We start from the raw sequence: 26,138 nt of genomic DNA on the forward strand, positions 1-26,138 counted from the left end.
GTGCGTGAGAACGGAGCTGTGACCTGAGAGCTGCAGGAATTATGGGCCAAAATCCCACAGACCCAGAGGAAGCACACACACCCATATCCAACACATACACACATCATATATTAATGGTGCTCCACCAAGCACAAATCCATCCCACATAACTTGTTCCCAGAATTTGAAACATTCTACTATACTGAACTAAACCCAGAAATGTTGAAACCAACCCCCTCAGCAGGCCACCTCCCTCCTTCTCCTGGAGAATACACACTTCACAATAACTGTACAAATGTATTATAAAACTCAGCTGCACTACACGCAGCTCTGCTATAAATGCACCACTTTAAACATTTCAAATATACATCCCTCCTTCACAGTTACAGTGTTTACAAGACTGAGTATGTGATCTACTGTAACAGGTTGTTTAGACTCCAAACTTGGCTCACCAACAGTCACAGCCAAAGTCTCATAAACATGTTGCACTGTGGGAGAAAGGTGAGTTTATACTCCCACCTGGTGGCCATTGCTAATACACTGACAATACCATCACACAGTAAGGTTTCACCAACACGTGTCCTTAAATGAACATGGCAAAATTGTATACGCTTAGTTATGAAATGAAGTTTTTGCACACTGGTAAGTCTTCTTGATGTGCATAGAAACAAACATCTTCACAATGAATTTGCAACTCATGAAATTTGCCTACAAAGGAATCAAAGCTGGCTTTCATGTTGTGACTTAACAGATGCAAATCAAATACTGACAATCACTCACTTTATGAAGAACTGAAGACTGCAACATAGAATGAGTACAAGTAATCACAAGTGTGCAGAATTGTTTGGACTTTTGAGTGAAAAGATGCAGAATAAAATTAACTGAAAGTAAGTTACAGGACATTTAGTGGTTTTTCATTTGGTCCCACACAGTTTAATAAAGAATTTCAGGAGGTGGTGAGCTGCTGTAATGATCACTATCTCCTGAGATGTTGTGGACGACTCCTTTTCTAGAAAAATGTTATAGGGACAAAAATATACAAAAAGCCTACCAAATCTGCAATCCATAAAGACGACCACAACCTACAGATCATCTGCATATAGCCAGTATCTGCATTTTAAATTGCATTCTTAGCGTAATATCTGGTGTAGCCTTCTAAACACACAGTTCTTTCCAAGTGCTCTGTCACAGTTTAAACAGAAATCAATGACTGGAATTGCATTTAAAGAGCCTTTTTTGTTAAACAACTGAGCTTTCTAAATTCTTTGTTATCTTTAGCAGTCACCCTGCTGTTTGTGTCGAGTACAAAGGAAATAAACTGACGGCCTCCTGAGTATTGTATCTTCATATCAGATGGAAGCAGCATAACGCAAATCCACACACACGCACGCACGCACGCACGCACGCACGCACGCACGCACACACACACACACACACACACACACAGACAAGACAGGTAGACAATTAGACACTCATTCATGTTACAGTTGGCTCAACACTCCATCACTGTCAAGTACTTTATTCACAATAAGGTCATTTTCTTCTTTAAAAAATCATTTTTAATATACAACACAATTTTTGACAAGACAACTCCGTTTACAGCTAAATTTGAGCTCTTGAATTCCAGCTTCTCTCATAACCAAAGCAAGCACGTAGATGATGTGGGAGAGAAAGATGGCGTGAAAGGGACAGATGAACAAGGGTTGAAGTTAGAAGAAAGAATGAGGAAAAAGACAGCAAGAGAGAGAAAGAGAGAGAGAGAGAGGGGAAGAGAAAGAGGACTACGCTTAGTATGATTTTTGTACTAAGAACCAAAATACTCAAATAAAATTAGAAAATAACAGTAATAAAAAACAGTAAGAAAGTAAGAGTTAAAGAGAAAAAAAAAAGCAGAGGTGTACCGGGATGCTGTATCCATGGCAACCTCACATGCATGTCTGTCTGACACTTCTGCTCTGTTCTGCCGTTTCACAAGTCCACATACACAAACACACACTCACGCAAACTTGAGTGTGTGCGCCCCCATATTACAAGCAAGTGTGCATCTCTGGGGGGTGTTGGGGGGGGAGGGAGCAAAGGGGGGAGGAGGGGTGGAGAGGGGGAGAGAGACAGGGAGGAGTGAGAGGGAGTGAGAGGGAGCTTGGAAGTCATCCCCAACACATTCCTCCCTCATTCACTCCCTCCGTCTCCCATCCTTCTCTTCTTTCCTAGAGCTGAGTAAAGAGTCTCTGTCTCCCGCATCACAGCTCCAGTCATCCTCTGTCCAACTGTGCCACTGTGTGTTTATGTGTGTTTGTTTGTGTGTTTGTGTGCGTCTGTGTAATATGTATATAAATATATATCTATAAGCGATTCCATATCTGTGGGAACCTGGTTTGGCAGGGGTTGAAAACTGAGGAGCAGAAGCTGCTTTAAGTTTGATTCAAGGGGGACAAAGGGGAGCTTGTGACTTAAATAGGGTCTAAGTTAATACTGTCATTAGTGTAGTTTACAAAACATAAATTAGTAGTAGAAGGTGAACTTCTTGGGAGATTGCGTTGGTTCTGTAGTAGGGAGTCCTCATCAGTGTTGACCTGTGTGTGTATGTCACTGAACTGGCAGGAAATGGGCACAAGCTTAAGAGTCTATCAGAACGGGCAGGGAGGAGGGGGTGACGGGGGGCTGGGTTGGAGATGGACAGAGAGATGACGAGGAGGAAGGAGAAGAGATGGGCTCCTTTCCATGATGGATGCACCCATCAGCCAATCAGCATTGGGTTCCTCCAAGAAAGGGTGCGGTAGATGGCGCCACCTGTGAGGAAAGCAAAGGAGTCTGCAATCAGGCACAAGAGGAAAAACCCCAACAACATGATACTCTTGACTATGCTAAAGCAGAAGGATGCAAGTGGATTTCAAGTGTATCTGGGTACCTGCTATCTAGAGATGTACGTGTAGGTGCGGGAAGGAGACCGTCCCTCTGACTGGCCATTGGTTGAGACGTTCAGAAAGTCCCAGATCAGAATGGTGTCGTCGTGAGAACTGCTGATGATCTGGAACTCATCGAACTGCAGACGGAACACACGGCCAGAGTGCTCCTAAAAACACAAAAAATTAGGGAATTATGTTAACATACGGCCTGCATACAGCTAGATCACTCATGTGTCCTATAAATGGTTGATCCAAATAAATTGTTTTCTTTCTCTTTTAAATGTTTGTATAGAAATGCAGATCAAATTGCAAACAATAATGTTCCAGTGTTAGTGTTCTGTGAACCCACAAACTAGCATCTGAGTAGGCATCTCTTTAATTATCTCCTTAGACACACATCAGAAGAGGTGAAATTAGATACTAGTTATTGCTTTTAAGTGATTAACTCAATGCTACTCACCACTAGAGTGCGCAGACATAATGTGCTGGCGGGGGCTCGTGGGTCCAGGGCTGCCTGCAGGTCCCACACCTTAATCTTACTGCAGAGGGAAACATGGCACGACAAAATGTCAGATAAACAAATTCAGTCTGTGCTCAAAACTCTGTGTGTTTACAAGACTCACCCGTCGTAGGCGCCGCTGACAATCCTTTTGTTGTCAAAGCGAATACAGCGCACCAACTCCTCATGACCTTCCAGCACTCGCAAACATGCGCCGCACTCTATGTCCCATAACCTGCAGAAAGACAAGCCTTAGTAAACAAACAGCAGCAAACACACCCTTCAATATTTACATAGCAATCAGTGCTGAAAAACTCTTCTAAACAATGACGCTTCAAAGCAGGATTATTCTTTGGAACTTCATATTCCATGACAGAATAAATTGAAGCTTTTTGAACTCATCAATGTCTAGTTGAGAGCCATGTTGATGTTAAAACGGTCCAATTTAATGAAAATGTTAGAATATGTAATTTATAATAGACAACTAACAGCTCTCGCACAGATGACTTGGCAATTCAAATATGCTGGTTTTGACATTTATGCTGCGTCTGAGTATCACAAACATACCGGATTGTGTTGTCAGATGAGCCGCTGACCACAAGACGATCTCTGTACTGTAGACAGGCAATTCCCCGCTTATGACCATTTAGAGTGCGCACAAACTCACAGGTGCTGGTGCTCCATACCTAAAGAGGGGGGGGAAAAAAGAGCAAGCTCAATATAAAATAGCCAGCATTCAGGGAGGCGGGCTTTGAGACACTGGGTTTGTATTCATAAATGGCTGAAATATTACAGATAGAGAAAAGCTAAATAAAGCACTGTCTCCTATTTTGAACGTAAGATCTAAAACTGTATATGAAATTAATTTGATAACATTAATATTTTACAAAAAAAGATCTTGTAATCAATTTAGCAGAGAACAATTTCTCTAGAAATCCCTTTATCAGCTCTCATCACCTTGATAGTACGGTCCCCTGAGGCGGACACGATGTATTTGTCATCAAAGTCAACCACGTTGACAGCAGCCCGGTGTCCCACCAGGACACGACGTAGGCTGATGTCGGTAGGTGAAGCCATGTCCCAAACCGCAATCGAACGGTCCTTAGAGCAGGTGACCATCAGGCCATTGGCGAAACGCAGGTGAAGAACAGCCTCATTGTGGTGGATCAGTGTGTTCAGTACCTCACCCGTCGTCACCTCCCAGACCCTGCGGAGGAGGAGAGGAAAGAGGAGGACAGACGGGAAAACAGTGGAGGGACAGAAAACAGAAGCGAGGAGAGATGTCAGCAAGGCCAAATGTTGAGGGCAAAGGTGACAGAGAGAGGAAGAGATGAAAAGAGGCAAGACGGAAAAATAGGAATGTTGAGGGAGGGGTGTGAGGCAGAGAGGGGGAAGAAATGACAAAAGGGTGAGAAAAGTGGAAAATGATAGGAGGAAGGGGTGAGTAGGAAAGAAAAATGAGATGGGGGCAGCAGGAAAGGTGGTCAAAAAGAAGAAAGAGATGGAAAAGAAATGTAATGGGAGCAAAGGAAAAAGGAAAACAATGAGACATGAGAGGGAATTATGTTTATTGGTTCTACAATGGAGAGGAACTCAGACTTCACACGTGTGCACTGAGAGGTTGCATGTGCACAAACACACACATACAAAAGTGGCTGTGAAGAACATGTTACTGAACTGCACCGCTGGGCACTGAGAGTCAAACGCAGAACACACTGGAAAAGCTGACAACCAAACCTACAAACAAAGTGCCTGTCAAGCTGTTGCTAAGGAAGTGAAGTCACATTTTCCTTGGATACCGCCCAATGAGTACGCCTGAAGTGTGAAGTAATAAGAGAATTAATGTTGAGCTTCTGTGTGCAGTAGCCAAGCAAGTGTCAACATATACACACAAGCCAGGTTCTGAAAAACCTGCACTAAAACATACCCCACTATCTCCAGCAATGACTGTAAACCAAAGAGACTAAACTAAAGGAAAGTTCTGTGTTTTTTATTTCATCTGATACATGCAAATAGGTGGGAACTAATTGTAAATGAACTAATAGGGGCTGAAAAGCAGGAATCAGAACTGGCTGTGAAACAGGTTCTAAGCATGCATTATGTGAAGTGTTGACCGCAAACTGAACGTACCCACAGTTTAAAGATTATAGACTTTGAGTTTGACTCAATGTTGTTAGAAAGGCGACATTTAACAGATGCAATCAAGTCACATCGTAATCTATTTTCTACAAATTATTTTGCAAATTTATACTGTTTACTGCACTTTACTTATCTAATAGCAGAAATGTACTTTGCATGAGATATTTTGTAACAAGTTCACATTAAGGCTTTGGTATGATTTGCCGTTGTTAGTGAGAACAGAACAGGGCTTCAGACTGCAACCAAAATGGTCGTCTATGCAACTATTTTTTTAAAAGTATGCAAGTTATAACTTCACGTTGTCACATTTGTCCAAGTGTATGATGATCGTTGGGCTGTTTTATGGGTAGCAGCGACATTAGCCATAGGTGTACTTTTTCTGCATTATTGGCATCTCTCCTTACCTGACACATCACACAATCTATTGAGCTGTTGTATGTTTCAATGATGAAGCAGCCTTTAGATCAATGTTTTTTTTTTTTAATTAAGAGGGAGAGGAGGAGGCTGTTGGAGAAGATGCTACTGATGAAAAAAAAAATACGGGATGACATCGGCTGACCCAATGAAGAAGATAAAGTACTACATTCAAATACAATGGCTAACAAAGTACTAGGGCTTCAAAATTAAACGAAAATTAATTACAATCATGGTTTTAACTTCCCACGATTAAATGAACATGATCGACTGGAGTATTGCCCTTTAGAATGGCCTTCGCTCATGGAAAACTCTGCTTATAGAAAACAGTCTATGTAGATAAACAAGTTAGGAGTTTAGCCTGTGTCCAGTTTCAAAAGTGTTACTAAACAATCTCCAGGAAAACACTGGTGACAAAACAAATTTATTTTCTGATGGAAATATTGTGTCAAGTGTGAAGGCACCATTGACATTTACATCTATGCAAAACTAGAGTACGCTAAGGCAGCTATACATCAACATGCAAGGCTGATTAATATCACGCTGCACCAAAAAAAAAGGGATGGGAAGGTTTAACCAAATCATGTGCTGGTGTGACCAACGTTCGTAGCTGGTGCTACCAGTGAAAATCCTATTCTGGAACATTGAACAGACCATCTTATACCAACAGGCCAGTATGTAGACTCTGATACAGGCGGAGGTGATACATGTTTGCTTATTTATCTGTATGCTCAAAGAATACGATTTTTTCCAGAGGCTGTTGGCACTATTTAATACCAAGCAAGGCTTCCGATTCTTGTTCTTAGCACCTTCACCTGCCTCAACAAAGAGCACCTGTTGGATCAGCCATCAGAGCCATCCAGTGACCCCTCCATCCACTGTAAACTGTACACTATGTAGTTTTAGACATTTTATTGTATACAAATCATTTTGGGGTTTTTTTTATAGTCATGGTTTAACAGGGATAATACACATTACTTTCATCATATGGGATTAAACTAAAATAAAGAAAATCATTTCTTATTTGTTATCAATATTTCTTTAACAGATTAACTCAATTTACTGAATTATAAATCTATCTTCAGAATAATTTATTTAATTGAAAAATATCAATCTTACCTACTAATGTGTGTATACACTCAAATGGTACTGAGGTCTTCTACTCTTGTGTGTTGCAGCACTTTAGGTAAAGGTAACCATTGTTCAACATTTACTAGCTTCACTCCAAGTTCAGTTGCCATTGCTTGAAGTACACAGAGAAACTCAACACAGGGGCACAGGAACCTCACTGCTAACTAGCACTTCAGAGGTATAATTGCAGAGTGACACAGACACACCAGCACCCAAGTAGAAACGCTCACAATGACGCAGGCCACTTACAGGTCACGACTTAGAGTCTGTGTAGATTCAGGGCAGGAATAAAAATCAAGCTCGACGCAGAAAAGCAACAGTGCTGTGAGTTTCATGTATTTGTTTTATACAATGTTTAAAATGAGCTGTGGCTTCTCTTACATTGAAAACATATATGATTACCACGTGTAGTAATTTATTACTGATATGTATGATTCTGTGGTATTTTTTTGTCCTCTGATTAAACCCGATTTAACCCGACCTTGGTGGTAGCTGCAATATCCCAAGAAAAACTTTAATCAGCATCAAGAGCACTCACAAATTAGATTTAAAGCCTGAACACTTTACTATCTATTACACTGAGAAACAACTTTTGCTTCAAAAATTTTAGTATTTTTTTATCTTGCTGATACAATATTCCAAATACAACACGTGCCTCTTTTTTTTTTTTTTTTTTTTAACAAGATGTGTTTCGTACCTGACAGTTGAATCAGACGACCCGGTGACAATGACCCTCTCATCATACTGGAGACACAATACTGAGCCTGTGTGACCGGTCAGTATCTTCAGACACTCCAGAGACTGCTTATCCCAGATCTAAAAGGGAGAGGGTACAGAATTAAGAAGATGAGAGAAGCAGAGGGAGATTTTAACAGAGGAGAACATGGACAAAGTGGAAGAATAAGCGGTTTTTAAAAAGATGCAGATTTGGGTCACGCCAAGAATGGCCCATTCTCACAGCAGTGTTCATTCACTGTTCACGCCCCATTTCCCTACTGCTGTGCTGAGCCGTGTACGTAAGAGCCATTCAGCTCTTCTGTGGCTGTGTGTCAGCCTCCTCCTTAACAATAACAAGACAAATCTGCTCTTCTCCTCCCTCTATCCCCCCTTCTTTTCTTCATCATCATCATCATCTTCTTCTTCTCTTCTCCCAGGCCAGACAGATAAATGGAACACACAACAAGTCTGGAGCTGAGCCCTTTTATCCTATAATTCACTTGTGCTCTGTCTCACTTTCTGCTGGTTCAGCCCAGCGCCATACACAATAAGATGATAAGCCATACTGAGCCAGAAGAAAAAATTGAATTCCTAAATACACAAACATAGGCTGCAAGAAAACAACCACAAACACACACACAGCATGCATGTCTTTCTCATAGCCAGCACTTCTTGGCTCTCTCTGCTGCTGGTACTTAAACGCACTAATGGGATCAATGTTAATTACGTCTACATTTACCATTCAGTTTGGGCCAGCAGGGCAGATTGATACATGCCCACAGTACATTTCACTGATTCAGCAAGTTTTAAATACTAACAATGTCAAAGTCCAGTACACTTTGATATGTACTGTGATAGTGGTCTTTTCACCTATGAATCATCAATAATACTTCTTTAAAAGTGCCATTAGCAATATCACATAAAATATTTTTGCTTTGTTGACATTTGAGGAAGCAGTAATTTGGAAATGTTGTTGGCAGATAATAACGTTGCACTGGCTTCATATATATTTGCACAAACTGACAGTGACTCTCAGAACAAAAATCAGTTCTGAGAGGTTAAGATAATCCTTCCTTTGAAATTTGTAAAAAAAAAAAAAAAAGATTTTGTGATCACTGATAAAACCTGCATGGAAAATGTGGACCAATGCAGAGCGATGACAAAAGAAGAAATGCCAGCTAAGCCTGCTCAGTACTTTGCAAACATAAGCAAATGTAACAGCACTTCTTTGATTAAAGCTAGGACAGACTATATTTTTTGGCCATCACTGGGCAAATATTCCATAATAATACTTCAGAATAATGTAATTCAAGTGGCCTGAGCAAAAAACGAGACATCTGCACCTCTTTTTGGCTTTGTTTTTATACTTTAGAAAATCTTAACTGTAGTGGGAAACTTCAGCCAGTCACAGGGCTTTTTACTCAGATGAGGTGAAAGAATAGAAAAAGCAACAAAGTCCAATATGGGGATAGGATCAGGTGGTGCAATGGGGTGAACTGAGGACTATCACTCAAAAGAGCTGGGTTTGAATCATGTAGGGGGCCAAAAGGGAATGTTGACTTTTAGCTCAGCTTTTTTTTGTTGTGTGTTTGGGCTAAGGACCGAGAGGGAGGACCTGTGGTGGAGGACTACATTTTTAAATTCTACTGGTGTTTTTGCAGTTTCCAGACATCTGCCTAGCGCAACTTTAACGTTCCAGAAAGTGCAGTTGAGTAGAAACTAAATCAGGCTGGAACAGACGTTTAAAACTTTAAAACGCACACATACCTTGATGGAATTGTCCCTAAGGCCACTGATGATCTTGTCATCGTCGTACTGGAGACAGTAAACCCCTTTACTGTTTTCTGAGCGACACTGAATCCTCTGCAAGTTGTGTCTGCCACATCGCCAATTAGCCTCAATAGTCTGGAAGACAGAAAAACAAATGAGAAAGACAAACACAGGACACATACATAAAGACTAAAGAGAAAGAGAATCACTGTATTTTAGGAAATATAGTAATAATAATAGGAAATATAATAAAATGTCATGTTATTTGAGGCGATAGAAACAGACATGAAATCTAGCAAGGCAGAGAGTAGCTGTGGGATTACAATTTAATACCATAACAAATATCATGCTGTATGAGTGGAGCAACGAGTGAAAAACTAGCTAGGTATTAAAACACCTCATTCAAAGAGAAATATTCAAAAAAGGCATTTCCTCCTTTCTAAGGCCAATAAATGATCTAAATGAAGGTCAAGAAATGCACACGTGGAACTAAATTCTCACATTCACATGAGATACCAGATGTGCCACTTCATGTTTTATAGTTTTAGAAACACTAGATTACAATCCACACGGAAAACAAAATGTCATTTTCAACAAGACAGATAAATAACATCCAGTGTAACAATTAAAAATGAACTAAATCCCTGATATTTACAAAAAATCCTTTCAATTAATACTACAAACTATGTAGCTCTTGTGTCTTACCTCTATGTCTTGGATGATCTTGGGATATAGGGAGTGATAGTAGGAGTTGGGGGGGACCTCTGATGTGCGGTTCTTGAACAGATATTTCTCCCTGCAGAAAGAAAAATATAAGAATGGCAGCTGCTTCGTGTGCACTGGTATTGCTTTAACCTACAAAAGACACTAAAGACCAAACAGGTGTAACTTTACTTTCACCATCTCTTTAACCAAAATTAACTACAGGCCAACAAGCACACTAAAAACAAATGTTGTACCCTCCATCCTCAACTAATAGCCACTTAATTTCTTCCAGTGTCTGTCATTCTTTGATCTCAAAGGAAACTGCTCTGTGTCAGTGTGTGTGCCTGCATTCTCACCACTGGTGTCTCTCCGACAGGCCTTTCCAAAGCGGGTCAGTTCGGACCATGCGTTCAATGAGCTTCTTCCACAGCATACCCTCAGAAATGACCCTCTGCCATTCCTTACACACCAACTCTGCTGAGCAGAGCGAGCGTGCATCCAGGAAAGACAGGATGTTCTCTGCTATGTGATCCAAGCCTTGGGCTAAAGAACAAGAGAAGGAGGTGAGTAACTGTGTCATTTTTTTTTTATTTTTCAGAGATAATCTGTAAATTAATTGGAATAGATTTTTTTTAATAATTCAAAGGTAAAGGATAAAATAAAGAAAATGCATAACATAAAAACTGAAGTAAACATTGTAAAAATCAATTTGTTGCACAAATTTCCTGTAGCATTTTTTTCTGTTGCTGTGCTCACTGAAAGAATTTACTCCAATTAGAACAATATTGGTCTTTATGTAGCAGGAAACAAATTTTGGCTGTGTGGTCATAAAATCTGGAAAACAGTGCGCTTCAAGACTCTTTTCTTGAATAAAATCCGAGCGTTTCACAGGGAAATCAATGAAAATCTGAAACAATGACTGACTGTTTGCCCAGCTGTATTCAGTCAAAATTGCAGCTAGAGAATATGGACATTACACTGGGTTGCTGCTACTAACAGGTGCATTTACAATAATGTGTGCTTCTACCTGGCAGTGCAGTGATGAAATCCCTCTGCAGCATGGGTTTGAGGTAGGAGTTAATGTGGCCGTGCTGGTAGTGGCACATACGGGAAATCAGGCGCTCAACAAACTCCACCTGGTCTGCCTCCGACCACTGGTCAAACAGGGCGATGCAGTGTTCCTTCTCCTTCTCATAGTTCCCTTCTGACGGGCGCTTGCGAGACCCCACAACAGGGCCGTTACTAAGCTGTAAAGATCAGCAGCACATCAGGATTTATTACATGCTTATTTGTGTTAGATTGAAAGTATTTTGAGATATTGTAATAAAGCAAGTCATTAAATTTCAGTCTTTAAGTGTCCGTGTGCTCCACAGGATCCCAGTTTGGCTGGACACCAAACTTTCGAGAGTGTCAAGTTATTTCTAAATAAGCAGAAAAAACTGGGTGGTTGCATCATCCATGGATTGGGTGAGTATATCCGAAATTTATCAATGCACATTTAATGCTCAAGCTTAGCATTACGTTTAGATTATGAAAAACAAAATTTAGTAGTAGTTACTACAATAATTTAATGTAATAGTACTTTAAATTGTTGTTTATTTTCTCCCTGTTTACTGAAAAGCATGCGTTAATTAAAACGGGACAAAAGTTCAAAGTTGCTGAATTGTGTTTTATAGTAGCCCGTGTATAGAATTGACAGGAGCCTCTTTTTGTTGCAGAAAGTTAAAAATCAATTCTGACTGCTACGCATTAAAGCTTGTTACATGACTAGAAGCCTGCAGTAGTGAGGGTGTATGTGTGGGAATAAGAGAAACACTTTAAAATAAATGTTCAGATCAGCATTTGTCAACATCAGTGTTAAGTTGTAACTTCAATAACCATAAAAACTTCTGATGGCACAATAAGTTGCAAACTAAAAATGCTCTGTTTAAACTAAGTTAAAATTGTACTTTCTTCAAATGCTGATTTTTGAAGCCAGCAAACCTCCACATTAAGTTGTATACAGGTGAAACAAGTCATAGAAAAGTCTAACACAGCACGCACATTTGAAATACTATGAATTTAAATCAACACACACCTTGATAACTGTATTCTTCTTTGGCGACAGATCGTCCACGAGGTTCTGTGACTCCATCCCTGATGTGTTCTGTGGATAAAGAACAAAACAAAGAGAAAATGCAGGTCAGTGTTTCAATCCGACTGAGTCTGTGTTAAAGGCACTGTGAGAGCCAGGGCAGCAGTGTGGATAGCGCTTGACGCAAGAGTGCCACAAACACAGCCAAGGAAAGGTAACCATCAAGACTTCTGAGGCGTGCACGCACAAACAGCCGTGCATACACACACACATATGGAGTGAAATAAACTGAGCACTGCAACAAAAGGAATCTATCTGCTTGTTTGTCTGTGATGTGGGCTAAGCAGGCTGAACAGGAAATTAAAGCGCAAAATCTTGGTTATGTCACTGGCACCAGCTCAGGCAAGAGCATAATGAAACAGATAGTGGTCTTACAGAATATACAGAAGCTAGGCGGGAAAAAAAAAGGTAACCGCATCCCATCCATTTCTAACATGTCTTGAGTCTCACAATTGTTTGAGTTACTTCAAAGTGGACTGTAAACACACTATAGAGACTTCAGTTATTTCAGTAACAACAGGGTTGCGGCGCAAATCATGTACTGACGGTAACATAACAGAGCGCACACACTACTAAGCACACAAAAAATATCTAATTTATCATCAAGTGGCACGTTTACCATACTTATTTGGTAAAAAAAAATCTGGTTCTCTAGCGCATGTCAACTTCTTTGAAAGCCATGGACAGTCTGACAATAATATCGTGAACTTACATTCATCATTACAATCAAACAACACCAACACAAAGACCAGCTGTATTTTAAGAGACTTGCTGTTTACTGGTTTCACTTGTGACTCAAGATACTGTTGTTACGAAGGAATCTTGAACTATCGTGTTTCTGTAAATTAAAATTGTCATCCCACTCGCATAACACCGTACTATGGACTCTTTGAAGCATACACTGCCTATTCCAGAAATTAGCAGAAACCCTGTCAGAGCACAGCTACATCTCAAAACCACAGGTGCACCAGTGGTATCTGCAGGTTCACTTCTAGTTTTTGATGTTTATTTTTGTTTCCATATATATTCAGAAACAAATATGACACATGGCATACACAAGGCTTTTACCTGGAAAAGGTTCGATGCTATTGTATATCCCGTGGAGGTGATGACTGAGCCAAGGTCAGCCTCTGAAAACAGCTATGCTGGTGAAAAATCTAGAATAGAATCCTGTTTGTCTATATATTGTAATGGCCCATCTGTTAGTGCTCCTCTAGAGGTGGAACAGTTGCCTTTGGCTATCTTTAACTGGGGACTATCTTAAAAGGAGCAATAGTGAATTATCTAGATGTTGTTTTTTCAGTGAAACCAAGAACCCTTTCAAATTTGGAGACTAAAGTAAGAACCAACAGAGCATATCAGTGGTTGCCATCAACACAACCACACAAACGACAGGTCCAAGTACCAAGACCAAAGCAGACAGGACAAGAAGCCAGAATGGTCTTGCTGGTGTTGATGATCATGCAGAGCAGAAGAAGAGAAGTAAGGAGAAATAAAAACAGACAGACCAGGTTTGGCCAGGCAGGCAGGCAAGCAAGCATGTAGCCTCTCAGAGCTTGAAGGAAGACCCCCCACCTCGGCCCTCACACCTCCAGGTAGAAGGGGAGAAAACATTACTCCTCAATGCATGGCTTTTCTCTGGTACCTCTACATCCTTCCTCCACTCACATTTAATTAATAAGTAAAAAGTATACTATCCAAACTTATTTGACAGTAAAAATGTCCAATTTTCATTGACAGGCCACAATTACTGACAACTTGAACTTTTTAAGTGTTTGTTATTTGACAGAATTAGAAAGAAGTCTGTTATGATTTTTACTACTAAAATTCTGTTTCAAGCAGAGAGAGTTTGAGGATGTACCAGAGAAGAACCTGAGAGCAGAGTGCTTCCAACAGGGAGGAAAGGACAACGGAAGGTGAGGAGGTAGGAGGGTGTAGGGGTGGGTGGGTGCAGTGTGCACCAAGGTGGTATGAGGAGTCGTGTGGAGTGGGCGAAGAAAAGTGAAGGGTGAGGAGATGACGAGGGAGGAAGGGAGAGGAGGAGGAGCAGCAGAATTAAGAGGAGAGAGGCAGAACCTGGTTGTGAGCCCGGGTGGAGGGGATGCTCTGCAGGCACCTGAGTGCACACAAACTCTCAGCCACCGAGGAGCAGCCCAGCCAGAGAGAGCGAGGCACAGAGCACTGTGTGAAAGAGAGAGAGGTAGGGAGGAAGGGAGGAGGAGAACGAAGTGGACAGGGTGAGGGAGGAAGAGAAAGGGAAGAGCGAGAGACCAGAGATGAGAGGCAAAGGAAAAGAGGAGAGGGGTCAATGAGGGAAGTTGGGAGGAGGAAACCAAAAGAGATGAGTGAATGGATGGATCAATGAATGGAACAGATGGGTGGACGTGTAGGGGAGTTGGTGAAGGAATAGGACGTGTAGTGTGATTATGTGAAAGAACACAAAAATAAAGGGTAAATAAATATGGTTTGGTTGAAATTAAGAGGGAGTGAGTGTGTAACCATCAAAAGTGAGAAGAGGAAGAAGGAGGGAGGAGGTGGGGAATAGTGAGGGGAAAAACCAGTATTAGAGCTACACACATTGGCACAGTGAGCGCAGGAACACACACTCCTTCACACACAAGATACAGACTGATAAACATACACACAGAAGCATTATTAGACATGAACTGGGTGGGGATAGGTAGAGGAGAGGGAGGGGCACCGGGATTAATTGTCAATTTTTGTCACTTGATTTGACAGAAACCCCACCCACTGTTCTGCCATCCCCACTCTCATGAGTGGTTAGTGAATAACACTGGGACAAAAAAATAAAATCAAAGTAAATACACAGACATCCCAGACAAAATTCAACAGTTCCTGAACGCCTACAAAAATTTGGTCCAGACATGCTGCAAGTGTATAACATTTCAGTGGTACAGTGTAATTTTCTTTTTGTGTAAGGACATAAAACTGAAGTATGGAATTCAAATCCATGGGCAAAAAACACTTATCAGAGAAAAATACTTTTATACTTAAAATCGCTTTTCAGCATTGGTTACTTTAGCTATGGCTGTGTAAGCACTTTGGCACATTCTGTTTTCAGTCAATATTATTTATTTCATCCAAAGATCAATATGTTTAATAAGCCAAATATTCTGTTCGTTTTTTGATTTTCACAAGGTGATTCATGTTGCTGTTAAACTCTGGTGAACTTTTAAACTCTGTAGTAAAGTCTAGTGAGAACATGCTCTACAGGGTGATTTCATGAATACTTGTATAGTCAGTATACAAGTATTATTGGTATAATTACTCTCAACTATGCCTATTCACGGACTACATGGCTGGAGTATATGACACTTTATACGAAGTAGGTAAGAGCTCCTCATTTGGTCATATTAGCGTCCAGCATGATGGGATTCGTCCATGCAACCAACTAAACCATCCCAAGATATGATTTTGGGCCTAGCTTGCCATCTAAGAATCGTAGAAACGCTTGATTTGGTTTAACGAGAAACGAGGGCTGTGCGGTGTTTTAGATATATAGCATGAATATCGTCAGGACAGAAGCACATCGTAATTCTTAAAATGTGAAAGTTCACTGACAAAACACATCTCTGCCTTATCTTAACTGACGTCTTCTTTATGACCACAGTGACCCCTGTAATGTTAATGATAGCTATTTATAAGCTAATGTTAGGCTAACTGGCTAGCTTATCCATCATTGAACACTAAAAACTGTTTTTCAAGCTAAATCTGATCGTCTCTAGAGGAAAAAAAATGCTCTAATCACAGTTTATATTTTGAGTTTCTACCGACATTACCAATTGTCTGTTTTGCTATGGAAATAGCTGTCAAGTATACCTAGCATATTTAGCACGTTAGCTATTAAGCTAATTGCTAATGCTCGCTAATCGTGGTAACGCTGTGAATGAAAAGGCAATACACTTCCTTCTACGCACTTAAAAATATAAACAGAGAAGCAAAACGATGTTAGAATTTTAGCTAAATCCCGTTTCACTATGGAATTCGTTAGATTGCCCCACATATATACTGCCGTGTAGGTTGTCTTCCCATTATCTGCAAAATATAACGTAGCGTTTCCCGTAAATTTACGTGGTTCATCGCCTTGTAGCCAGTGTTAGCAGGATGGCTAGCCGAGTATCAGACAGGGCCCAGTTAAAGTGGCGCAGCGTCACCGCAGTGAACGCTACCCCAAGAATCCTCGGCTGTCTTCGGCTGACGACTCCACATCAACCTCTTCATTTACCCCGCAATTTACGAATTATGCCCAAAACAATACATATTTACATTTATCAGATGATGATGTCTACGTCTTGTTAGTCGACCCGGCCATTATGTGAAGCATTCTTAGCAAAATGTATCGATAATTTCAGGCCCTCTGATTTCTGGTCCCCCCTCCTTTCTCCTCCACCTCTCCCGACAAGCCGCTTCAGACCATTCCGGCCGTCGAATCGAGCCTCGGCGCTTGGCCCGAATAAAAGACCGATGGCGATCCCCTCGGAAGTTGAGAATGCCATATCGAAACACATCTTACCATCAGTTCCACCGTTTTGTCCTCCATCTCCGGCTCCATGTTGACGATCCCCCCCGAAACTCGCTATGAAAATGGAAACCCAGCCCTGCGTCGGCGGCCCGCAAATTCAGAGACGTCATTCACTTCGCTCAACCACACAGCTTCGGTAGGGCAGTGTCAAAAGGGTGGGTGGGGGATGGGAACGCCCATGCATTTAACGGACGTGCTGATTGGATGGATTTTGTCTAAGGAGGCGTGGCTTCGCCGCTTTGCCTTTTATTGATTGGCTTACCGTGCTACCAAGGCTTCCCCGGTGACTCCCCCAAACAAAAAGGCAAATGGTTGAAGATGCTGTTGCTATCCTGAAGAGGAATACACTAAGGCAAAATCAATCATCCGCATAGCTTTGCTAGGCGATGCTGCAGGATGTTGGCTATTTCAACATGATAAATATAATTAATTGAACAATTAAATAAACTCTATAAAATTGTAACAGAAGTTGTTGCTTTAAAAAAAAACAGAAGGTTCAGTGGTGCTTTAGCTTTGTGACCATATGATCATAGATAATATTTAAGAAGAGGTTTGGGTCGTTTCGATATGTGTCCACTCAAATATGCATATTGTCCCACAATGGCCGTTCATGATTAAAATAAATGCAACCAAATAAAGAGACATAATCAAAAATGGCACAATACTGACACTCAACCATTACACACCAAGAAGGTCACTGAGGTAACTTTGCAGACCGTGGCACTGCCTGAACCTGGACAAAAAGACATGGGAGGTTTTATTCAGTCAGTCCAGACAATGCAGTAAACCAGGCTCCCAGGCGCACCTCAGATAACACCCTTTACCTCAGTTCACCTTTACTGATGCATCCCTATGAATATCTCAGGCATTTGAAAAAATACGACACATCCCTTGAATGTACATTCTTACTCATCTCCAACTCTCAGGCCCGTTATGCTATCTTAAAAAAAAGATTGTAATCAGGATGTTTTTCTTCCCTCCTCAGCATTCACTGCCTTAGTTCAGTTATCCTTAGCTTGTAATGTGAATAATTTATTTCAAAATGGATGTTTGGTGTGTTTAAAAAGGTCATTTTTCATAGATCCTTAGGGAACTAGTCTTTACAATTTCTCCACAAAGCATTATTAATAAATTCATTAAAATCTCTGCCATTATCTTCTATCTTCTTTTCCTAATAAAGACAAGCAAATATATCAAATCACATTTTCTAGCTGGCTACCATATCAAAATTCTTTTATCTGCAATAAAGTACTGACAAATCTGGATTTTAAATGAATAAGTGCTAACAGACAGCTGTGAGAAATTCACAAATGCAATTAAATGTCACAAATGGAATCCGATAATCCAGATTCAAACACTTCAGTGAATTTTATGAGAATATATATTAAGGCAAGGGGGATGTAAAGTAATATTGTATCCAATATAGAATTCAATTTCAAGATGAGGTGGCTGATCTGGATTATCCAATTATACAACGGAATCCCACACAGGACCATCTCAACATCTTCATTTGATGTCAGGAAAGCAAGGAAAAGGTCAACCTTTTCAGTAACACGTCAGACACGGCACAGGATTGAGACCACAGCAGATGAGGAGGTAGCAATGGTTTTCAGCAGTTCAAATTTAATACTTTGTCCCCCTTTCTCTACAGAAACCCAGGTAAAAAAAATCCCCCACTCTCATAAAATACAACAGCAGCAGTTACCAGTAAAAAAATGAAATGCAAAAAAAAGAGAGAGAGAAAGCATAGACAGGAGAAAGAGAGAGAGGGTAGGGGCATGATGAGGCAAGAAAGGAAAATATATTTTCTATATGTGAGGAGCGAGTCCAAAGTTCATCTTCAGACCGGGTTAAGGGCAGCGAGGAATCTGGGAACTTGCTGTTGTGTTCATTCAAAATGGAGGGGAGGAGGAAAAGAAGAACAAAAATGAGTCGAGTCCAATCCAACTAGGGGAAGGAACCAGCACTCTAAGGCAGGGATTTATTCAGGAAGGGCTTTCTCCCTCTCTGGATGAAAGAAAATCTCACTCCTCTTCGGCCTGTATGATGCATTTTGTTGTGTGTACAGATGTATGTGCAAGTTTGTGTATGCAACAGGTAAATTGGAAGGTGTGTCTGTCATATATATGGTCAACACAGTTGCACCTCTCACTTGCTGCAAGAGAGGTGGCATTTTTCTTTCCTTATTTCTTCATTCATTCCTTTCTTTTCTTTTTTTTTCTCCCAATATCAGTCCAAGACTACCTAGTAGTCATCCAAATCAAAGAACTCATCGTCCTCTCCTTGGTACTCCATGCCCTGGAAATCCACCCTGTACCGCAAGATACCTGAAGAACACAAAGATGATAGATTAACCAATGTAATGTGATAACTACAGAAATTCTGTAACGTTAGGGTCTTTTAAGTGCTTCCTACTGAATTACAAGCCCAGCAATGTAACATTTACTTGTAGTTGAGGAGAACTTATTCAAGGAAATACCTGGAGGCCTTTTTTTTTTATTTAAAAAAAAAAAAAATGCATTAATCAAACATTCTGCGTGATGAAGGCTGTCATAATACAAATCACACCACATTAATATGCAAAGGCCTTACCTGTGGTAAGGAACCGTGTTAACTTTGTTTTTTAATGGTCGGATTTATTATGGCACTTGTGTTCAATCATAACACCAAATAGACGAAAAGATTAATAAAACAAACCTTAAAGTGATGAAGTTAGAAACAACATTAGAACACTTCGTAAGGAAGAGACAATGTGACAATTTATTGATCCCATAAGAAATTTTTAGTGCCTGGCTGCCCTTCAGATGAGAATTACAACACGGCAACCTTACGATTTCCGGGTACTTCAAATCTGCCTTCACTACAGCTAATTTCTATAAAATTTGTATCGTAAGAATCAAATGTACATTATATATTTGAGCAGACTTAAACCTGTACTTTCCAGCTGAAGGTTAGTACAGCTACTCAAATAGGCCACAGAACATTTGTATAAAAAAAAAAAAAACCAACACAGAGCCACATTTTCTCCATATTTCTTAACTTGATATTTGTACTTCAATGGACAAAAAGTGTGAAAAATCCTACTATAAACAGGGTGCTCACCTCCAATGCCTCCAAAGCCCTTGACGAACTGGGACCCTTCCTGACTCTTGTCTGTTACTATCTCCAATGTGGCTCCAAATTTCTTGTAGTTGTTAGCAAACCACTCCAGCAGTGGCATGCTCTCGATCAGCTCATGTTCCTGCCCCGTCTAGAAACAAAATCAAAAGTCAGGAGGATATTGCATCATGGGTAACGGGCCTGACTTAACTCACAGCGATCTGTCATTTCTGTGTAGTGCTCACCTCCTTGTCTGTGAAGTGAGACTTGTCTTTCTCCTGCTCTGGCGTTAAGTACAAAGTCTTTTCATCTGTAAATCAAAGGAGGAGAATAAAAACTCTTGGATCCCAACATCTTATTATTATCTTGTGTCTCGGCTATGATAGACAAGGAAAATGTGGATGTGTACCGTTCTCTGCTCCATTACTCTCTGCCCCATGCACACGTAGAATGTAACGCATGGTGTCTAAGTTCTCGTAGACTATGAGGATCTCCACTGCTCCCATTTCCAGGGCTTTAAGTGTGTCCTCAACACCAAAGCAGTACTTCCCTGTGTCCTGACTGATCTCATCAAAGTACCGCCCTAAAGACAGAGACAACCATTAGAAAAACCTCAACAACAAAAGCTTTGTTTCGTGCCGCTGACACCTTTAAACTGTGTCAAACAGACAACTCACCTATGAGCTTCTTCTCCTGGATGAACTTGACATTTGAGAGAACTTCTGCTGAGAGTTCAATAGCCTGGTTGAAACCATTCTCCCCTCCGTACGAGATGTCCACAAGCTTCAGAACCTTGGCCTGTAACCTCTGTAGAAACACACACAAACACTTCTGTTAGGACTGCAGTTAAATGAATTTCAATCAGTCACAACTTTGACTTCTCTCAGATAAAATAACATGACTGACTTTGATACTGATGTTTCAAATGTGTGCTCCACTCACAAAACTCCACTCATTAACGGCCTCTAGGTAAAATCCCTTGGTTTCAGCTTGTGAAAGAATCTTTTCAAAATAATTTTTAGCCATATACTTGTCTAAGTTGTGCATATTGCAGGAACTGAATGGGAATAGCAAAAGCCTTTCTTTGCACAGCCACATAGCTACCATTTACCATAGCCTGGATGTGAGCTGTTTAGAGTACGTCTGTTAAATTGTAGTTTCAATTTTTAACCAGATGATTGGCAAATGTAGTTTTTGATGCAATTGTATTTACATTTAGTTTCTAGAGATGCACTGAATCTTATTTAATTTTTATTTTGATATAACGATTTGTACATTTGCAAAAATGTAGCCCAACATGACAGTGAACCCATGGCTCTGGTTAATTAAATGTGAAAGTGCAATAAAAATATTTTGTCCCTAAAATAAATACATACTTGTGATCTCAACATTAAGCAAAATAATTGTGACTACTGTTTTGGCCAAAATCAAACAGCCCTTGCTTCTGTAAGCTGGAAAGATATCCGCACAGATGCACAGGGTGATAATACTAGAAGCACATACAAGCAGCTTAAGAATGTTTTCCAGTGCCTGATGAGAAAAAATATGACAAGGCTATCATCAGAAATATGCTGACAATAATGATAATTCATGCTGTAGTTTTGTTGCCACTACAGCTGTGAAAAACTCACTTAACATTGTTTTTCTACTGCCATTGTTCGAGGCTTAGTGCAGCCAAAGAACTGCCAACACAAGCGTCTACGCATCTTGTGTTTCCTATGCAAGTGTGTTGTTCTTTTAGCAATATACTTAATAAGGCTTTTTGCTTATCAACACCTGTAGACATCCCTGACATTGGGGAGCTTTGTGGTGTCTTTCAACCCAAAGGCAAAACCAAACTACAAATTGCACTAAAATGGGCAGATTAAATGATTTTGCAATACAAAGTGGATATAACAACAGGCTAAAGAAGGTACTCTCCATTATAGCATGGCTAAGTTTAAAAGGCCTTTTAGTATAAACAGCCACAAGAACAACAAATGCAGATAGTTAACCCCATTGTAACTACCCAGAATACAAACTAAAAAGCGTTTCTTCTACGTGCAGGATGCTAAAGCTATAATACTGTCCTCAAAAATTTTGTAAAATGTTTTAAGAAAAAGCTTTGAAATAAAATGTATCAGTATGGTACTGAAAGTCTGTAGGTTTGTTTTCTTAATGACAATAAGAAAGTTATAAAATTAGGTGGTCTTGAGTAAACATCTTAATTTTTTTTGTATATTTGTATATGTTGTGCAACAATGTATTTTAAAATGTAAACAAATCCATCTGCCTTACATTTATTCACAATGGTGACAAGGTTGTGTCAATAAGAAATTTTAGAGTTTAAATGAGTCTCAGAATTTACTACATGAATTCACATGAATTTATCATTGATATATTACATAGTAAATACTTAATTAGTACTGTATTTTATCAGAACAGACTCAAACTTACTGGGTCAAACATATCAGACTGGCTGAGTTCAGTCTTAAAGTCTGCAGAGCCAGCCAAGACCATTCCTGCCACGTTAACTTTGTCATTTGACACAAAGAGCTGGACAGCTGTCTCAGCTACTTTTCTCACATAGTTGTGTCTCTTCTCCATTCTCAGACGAGCAAAACGCAAAGCAGACTGTCCTCCTCTACCTGTAAGACAAATGAAGACAAATAAAGACCAGAGCCACAAACTTGAGATGTTTGTTAAAGTGCAAAACTTTAAGCCTCAAACTAATGCAGAATAACATTAAGCAATTTAAAAACATCCCTGCCATGTGGCTGAAAATATCAAAAGTTCAGTGTTCTGTTATTGTGAGTATTGTGGGTCAGTACCGTGCTTCTTGGGTAAGTCCACAGTGAACTTGTGCAGCACCTCCCTGGTGTTGCCCTGCAGTGTGCCAAACAGTGCCCCACTACCGTCGATCACAATAAAACCAAATTTACTGTCGTCAGAGAGCAGGGCTGTCAATGCCTGGTGTTAGTGGGTAGTGAGGAAAGATAATGGATAATGAGAATGTGATACAAAGTGAAACAAAGATACCAGAAGACAACACTGCATCCCATAAATCTTCTCTACAAGAAAAATATTGTACAGGCACCCAGAATTCAAGTATAATTTCTCACCTCGGTGTGGAACTTATTGTCGCAGAGGTACAGGGAGGTGTTGATTGGCTTAAAAGGCTCAAAGTCAATATTGACTTTCTTCTCCTTGCCTTCCTCTGTCACAATGGTGCCACAATACACAACCAAACCATTGGGTGGCACTGGCAAGAGAGAAAAGTCAGAGGTCAAATGACTAGACATATACTAGGCTTTTGTAAAGACACATACACAATGTATAATTTCTGAAGGAGAAGCTAGTAATGGTATAAAGAGCAGTACAGTATCTACATAGATGTTGCAGTTGAAAGTTCTGAAAGGTCATTATATTGTGTGGCAAGTGTTTTTTTTTCCAGGACAATTTTTCTTCTACGATGTGAAAATGTAATAATGTACAAGAATTTTCCAGATAAAGGTGTGCCTAACGGGAATTTGATCTGTTGAACTGAGAACCACAATCCCACAGCATAAGCAGCATTTTCATTTCAACACATACCCTTGTTGTAGAGTTTTAGTCTTTGCTGTACGGAGGTGATGGCCCCAAGTACAGAGAGCCTGTTGACTCGACTCTTGATGTTGGAAGCAGTGCCAAACTCATCAGCCAACATCTTGGCCACTCTGGATATCTGGTCCTTTGGAGGGATGATCAATGAGATCATACTGGTGCCATTACTAAACGAAGAAAGTAAGGATTAAATGTTAGTGCTTATATGAACACAGACTTGCATACAGTCAAGATGCTATGGAATGCAGACTAAACATTAATAGTTTATGACTATTACACAGTAAGTGGAAAATGCCACGACTCAATACATGTCTGTGTCAAAATCACACTGATATGATGTGTTATTGGCAGCAACTATAGTTTGATTACTGCAAATTTGACCTGATTCATCGAATCAATTTATTACCTCCAAGATAACTCTTATTCTGAGATAATTTTTAACACACCCTTTTCTGGTAAAGTACCACCTCAACAAGGTCTGAAAAGTTGAGGGACAAACAGAGTGGGATTTCAGCTACACAGTACAATCCCTGCCCTTGAAACCAAGGACTGAATTTCAGCTTCACACTGTTGTATCTGTGTTCACGACCTGTCAAAAGACAAAGCATACCGGTGCAGGCTGACACTGCGCTCACACACACATGGGCAGGTAGCAGCGGCTGGATGAATGTAGGGCAAATAGTCAACTGTGGGTGACATGGCAGGCGGCGGAGCACAGGACAGCAAATCCTGCGCAACACTAAACGGCAAACTGTCGCAGAGCAAGCTACAAGCCAGTATAGCAACACCCACATTTCACATGCCGTGTTTGATAATTCAAGAGGCCCAACCGGCCAACATCTGATCTTGAATTCTTTTCACCTGACCATTTTGAAGCCGGTAGCGCTTTAATGTATGGCTCAGCAGCTCGGTTGCCATGAGGTGACGAACTTAGTGGACTCTTGAGGGAATTAAGAAGCTTTGTCGTATATTTTACATGTAAAATGACCTGGCAAACGACATATGAAGTTGTGAAATGTATCTGGGAACATGTGAAAGCCCAACTTTAAGCTAGCCGGCCCTCCTATCTCATCAACGTGCTTTTTTTTTTGTTAAAGACACCCATGGCGGCCTCTTTCCAGAGATGACGTCTATTAGCGGGTGTCATTAGCAAGAAAGCTAGCATCACCGCTATTAGCTTTGTGGGACTCAACACTGAATTATCCGCAATGTCAGCCATAACACATAATCGTGGGCAAAACAAAACACATATTCTCCCAAATCAACACAATGTTTCCAGCCAACTGATAGATTAAATGCGACGGCAGTTAGCCCATAGCAACCGGCTAACTGGATAGCAGCAGAAGCTAAGATAAGCTAAGTTAGCAATGCTAAGCTAACCACTCCCAAATTCGGCCCCACTTATCCGAGCTCCAGCTGTTGCGGCGGTTCACAGTCACATCATCACTCGAAATCTCTAACACCGATACAGTCTGCCCGGCCATTTCATCAACACACAGCCCAAAATAATTACGTACCCACGGGCTGCTTCCAAACTTTTAATCAGCTTCTTGATTTTCCATATCTCCACGTTCCTGTCTGCCGCGCTGGGGTCGTCCGCCATCTTCCTGCTGTAATCGCTTCAGCACCTGAAAAGACGTGAAAAATGAGAGACAAGCGTATGAGGTTAACTGGCCAATAGACAGACTGACCAATATTCAGAGTCTTATTAGGCTGACAAATATTTAGTCTCAGCTAGCTGGGTTGGGTACCTCTCCAAACTAGTGGCGCGGTGTCCGTTAAGGCACCTGACCAGTACTGGCAACTGGACAGACCGTGAGGGAAAGGCTTTGCCCGGGCTGCCTGTGTCAGTACAGAGCGCGGAGAATAGCAGGCCTGCAGTCTGCCAGGCCCTAGCGTCCACCCTGTTCTTATCTAATACGACCTACTTTCCTCGTGTTCCCCTGGAAACCATATGGAAACTAAGCAGCAGCTTTGCAGATGTCAGCTATAACGGTAAAAACGGGGCCGGTACATTACCTGCCTCGGACAACGCCGCTCCGCTCCGCTCTCTGTCTGCTGCGCTACGTCGAGTCGGTGGTCCGAGGAATGACGTTGCGTTCCCGACCGGTTTCTCTCTCCTCCACACGCTGCGCGTGGTGCTATCGACGAGGGCTCACATGTGGGAGGTGGTTAGAATTGTGGCGTTCACTTCCTGGAAACCACATAGAAACCAATCACGTGTCTCAACCGATGTGTCAATCATAACGGTCTAAACACCAATTGGACAGAATCTAAATAACTTGGGCGGGAGTCCGTAACTGTGAATTGTGGGATTAGTAGTTAGTGTGATGTGACCCAAAGATTTAAATTAAATAGAAACCAGCAGAGACATCCTAACCGTTGCTTTCTGCACTATAAGCTGAATACTTAATGTTACGTCTTCTCAGTGTAGGTTTATGCATTTACTGGATTGTTATCAGTGATTTTAAGTTTGATGTCGCTTATGATACATATTTAGGCCATGCATAGTTGGTATAG

At 40.8% G+C, this 26,138-nt stretch overlaps 2 protein-coding genes across 5 annotated transcripts; both read right to left on the reverse strand.

The window, feature by feature from the left end:
- Nucleotides 1-1,482: 1,482 nt before the first annotated feature.
- fbxw11a (F-box and WD repeat domain containing 11a) lies at nucleotides 1,483-17,083 on the reverse strand. 2 transcript variants are annotated; one of them, XM_023283744.3, is made up of 14 exons: nucleotides 16,929-17,070; nucleotides 14,471-14,575; nucleotides 12,338-12,406; nucleotides 11,288-11,507; nucleotides 10,617-10,803; nucleotides 10,261-10,351; nucleotides 9,553-9,690; nucleotides 7,766-7,884; nucleotides 4,342-4,591; nucleotides 3,952-4,070; nucleotides 3,509-3,619; nucleotides 3,346-3,424; nucleotides 2,888-3,052; nucleotides 1,483-2,769 (listed from the first exon to the last, which is right to left on the reverse strand). In XM_023283744.3, the coding sequence occupies exons 1-13, from the start codon at nucleotides 16,965-16,967 to the stop codon at nucleotides 2,891-2,893; spliced, it is 1,689 nt and encodes a 562-aa protein (XP_023139512.1). In that variant the 5' UTR covers nucleotides 16,968-17,070; the 3' UTR covers nucleotides 1,483-2,769; nucleotides 2,888-2,890. The 2 variants fall into 2 exon arrangements, with proteins under 2 accessions (XP_023139512.1, XP_023139514.1); XM_023283746.3 differs by lacking the exon at nucleotides 14,471-14,575 and having other exon boundaries at nucleotides 16,929-17,083.
- Nucleotides 17,084-18,540: 1,457 nt separating this feature from the next.
- etf1a (eukaryotic translation termination factor 1a) lies at nucleotides 18,541-25,793 on the reverse strand. Of its 3 annotated transcripts, none has more exons than XM_023283763.3 (11): nucleotides 25,638-25,793; nucleotides 25,136-25,246; nucleotides 23,610-23,785; nucleotides 23,138-23,277; nucleotides 22,847-22,985; nucleotides 22,473-22,663; nucleotides 20,714-20,843; nucleotides 20,446-20,619; nucleotides 20,282-20,346; nucleotides 20,040-20,187; nucleotides 18,541-19,264 (listed from the first exon to the last, which is right to left on the reverse strand). In XM_023283763.3, exons 2-11 carry the CDS (start codon nucleotides 25,219-25,221, stop codon nucleotides 19,182-19,184), a joined length of 1,332 nt encoding a protein of 443 aa, XP_023139531.1. In that variant the 5' UTR covers nucleotides 25,222-25,246; nucleotides 25,638-25,793; the 3' UTR covers nucleotides 18,541-19,181. The 3 variants fall into 3 exon arrangements, with proteins under 3 accessions (XP_023139531.1, XP_054872887.1, XP_023139532.1); XM_055016912.1 differs by having other exon boundaries at nucleotides 25,642-25,759; XM_023283764.3 differs by lacking the exon at nucleotides 25,638-25,793 and adding an exon at nucleotides 25,370-25,577.
- Nucleotides 25,794-26,138: the final 345 nt, after the last annotated feature.

Source organism: Amphiprion ocellaris, chromosome 13 (genome assembly GCF_022539595.1).
Source record: "Amphiprion ocellaris isolate individual 3 ecotype Okinawa chromosome 13, ASM2253959v1, whole genome shotgun sequence".
In the NCBI taxonomy this organism is placed as follows: domain Eukaryota; kingdom Metazoa; phylum Chordata; class Actinopteri; family Pomacentridae; genus Amphiprion; species Amphiprion ocellaris.

Bases quoted from the DNA above. Each gene is read 5' to 3' on its own strand.
- fbxw11a (XM_023283744.3), bottom strand. From the start codon at position 16,967: ATGGAGCCGGAGATGGAGGACAAAACGGTGGAACTGATG. The intron at 4,592-7,765 runs GTACGAAACACA...CCTCCTCCGCAG, and splicing joins TCGTCTGATTCAACTGTCAG to GGTCTGGGAGGTGACGACGG. The intron at 3,620-3,951 runs GTATGTTTGTGA...GTCTTTCTGCAG, and splicing joins TCATCTGACAACACAATCCG to GTTATGGGACATAGAGTGCG.
- etf1a (XM_023283763.3), bottom strand. From the start codon at position 25,221: ATGGCGGACGACCCCAGCGCGGCAGACAGGAACGTGGAGATATGGAAA. The intron at 22,986-23,137 runs GTGAGAAATTAT...CACTAACACCAG, and splicing joins ACAATAAGTTCCACACCGAG to GCATTGACAGCCCTGCTCTC. The intron at 20,620-20,713 runs GTGAGTTGTCTG...CTCTGTCTTTAG, and splicing joins CCAGGAGAAGAAGCTCATAG to GGCGGTACTTTGATGAGATC.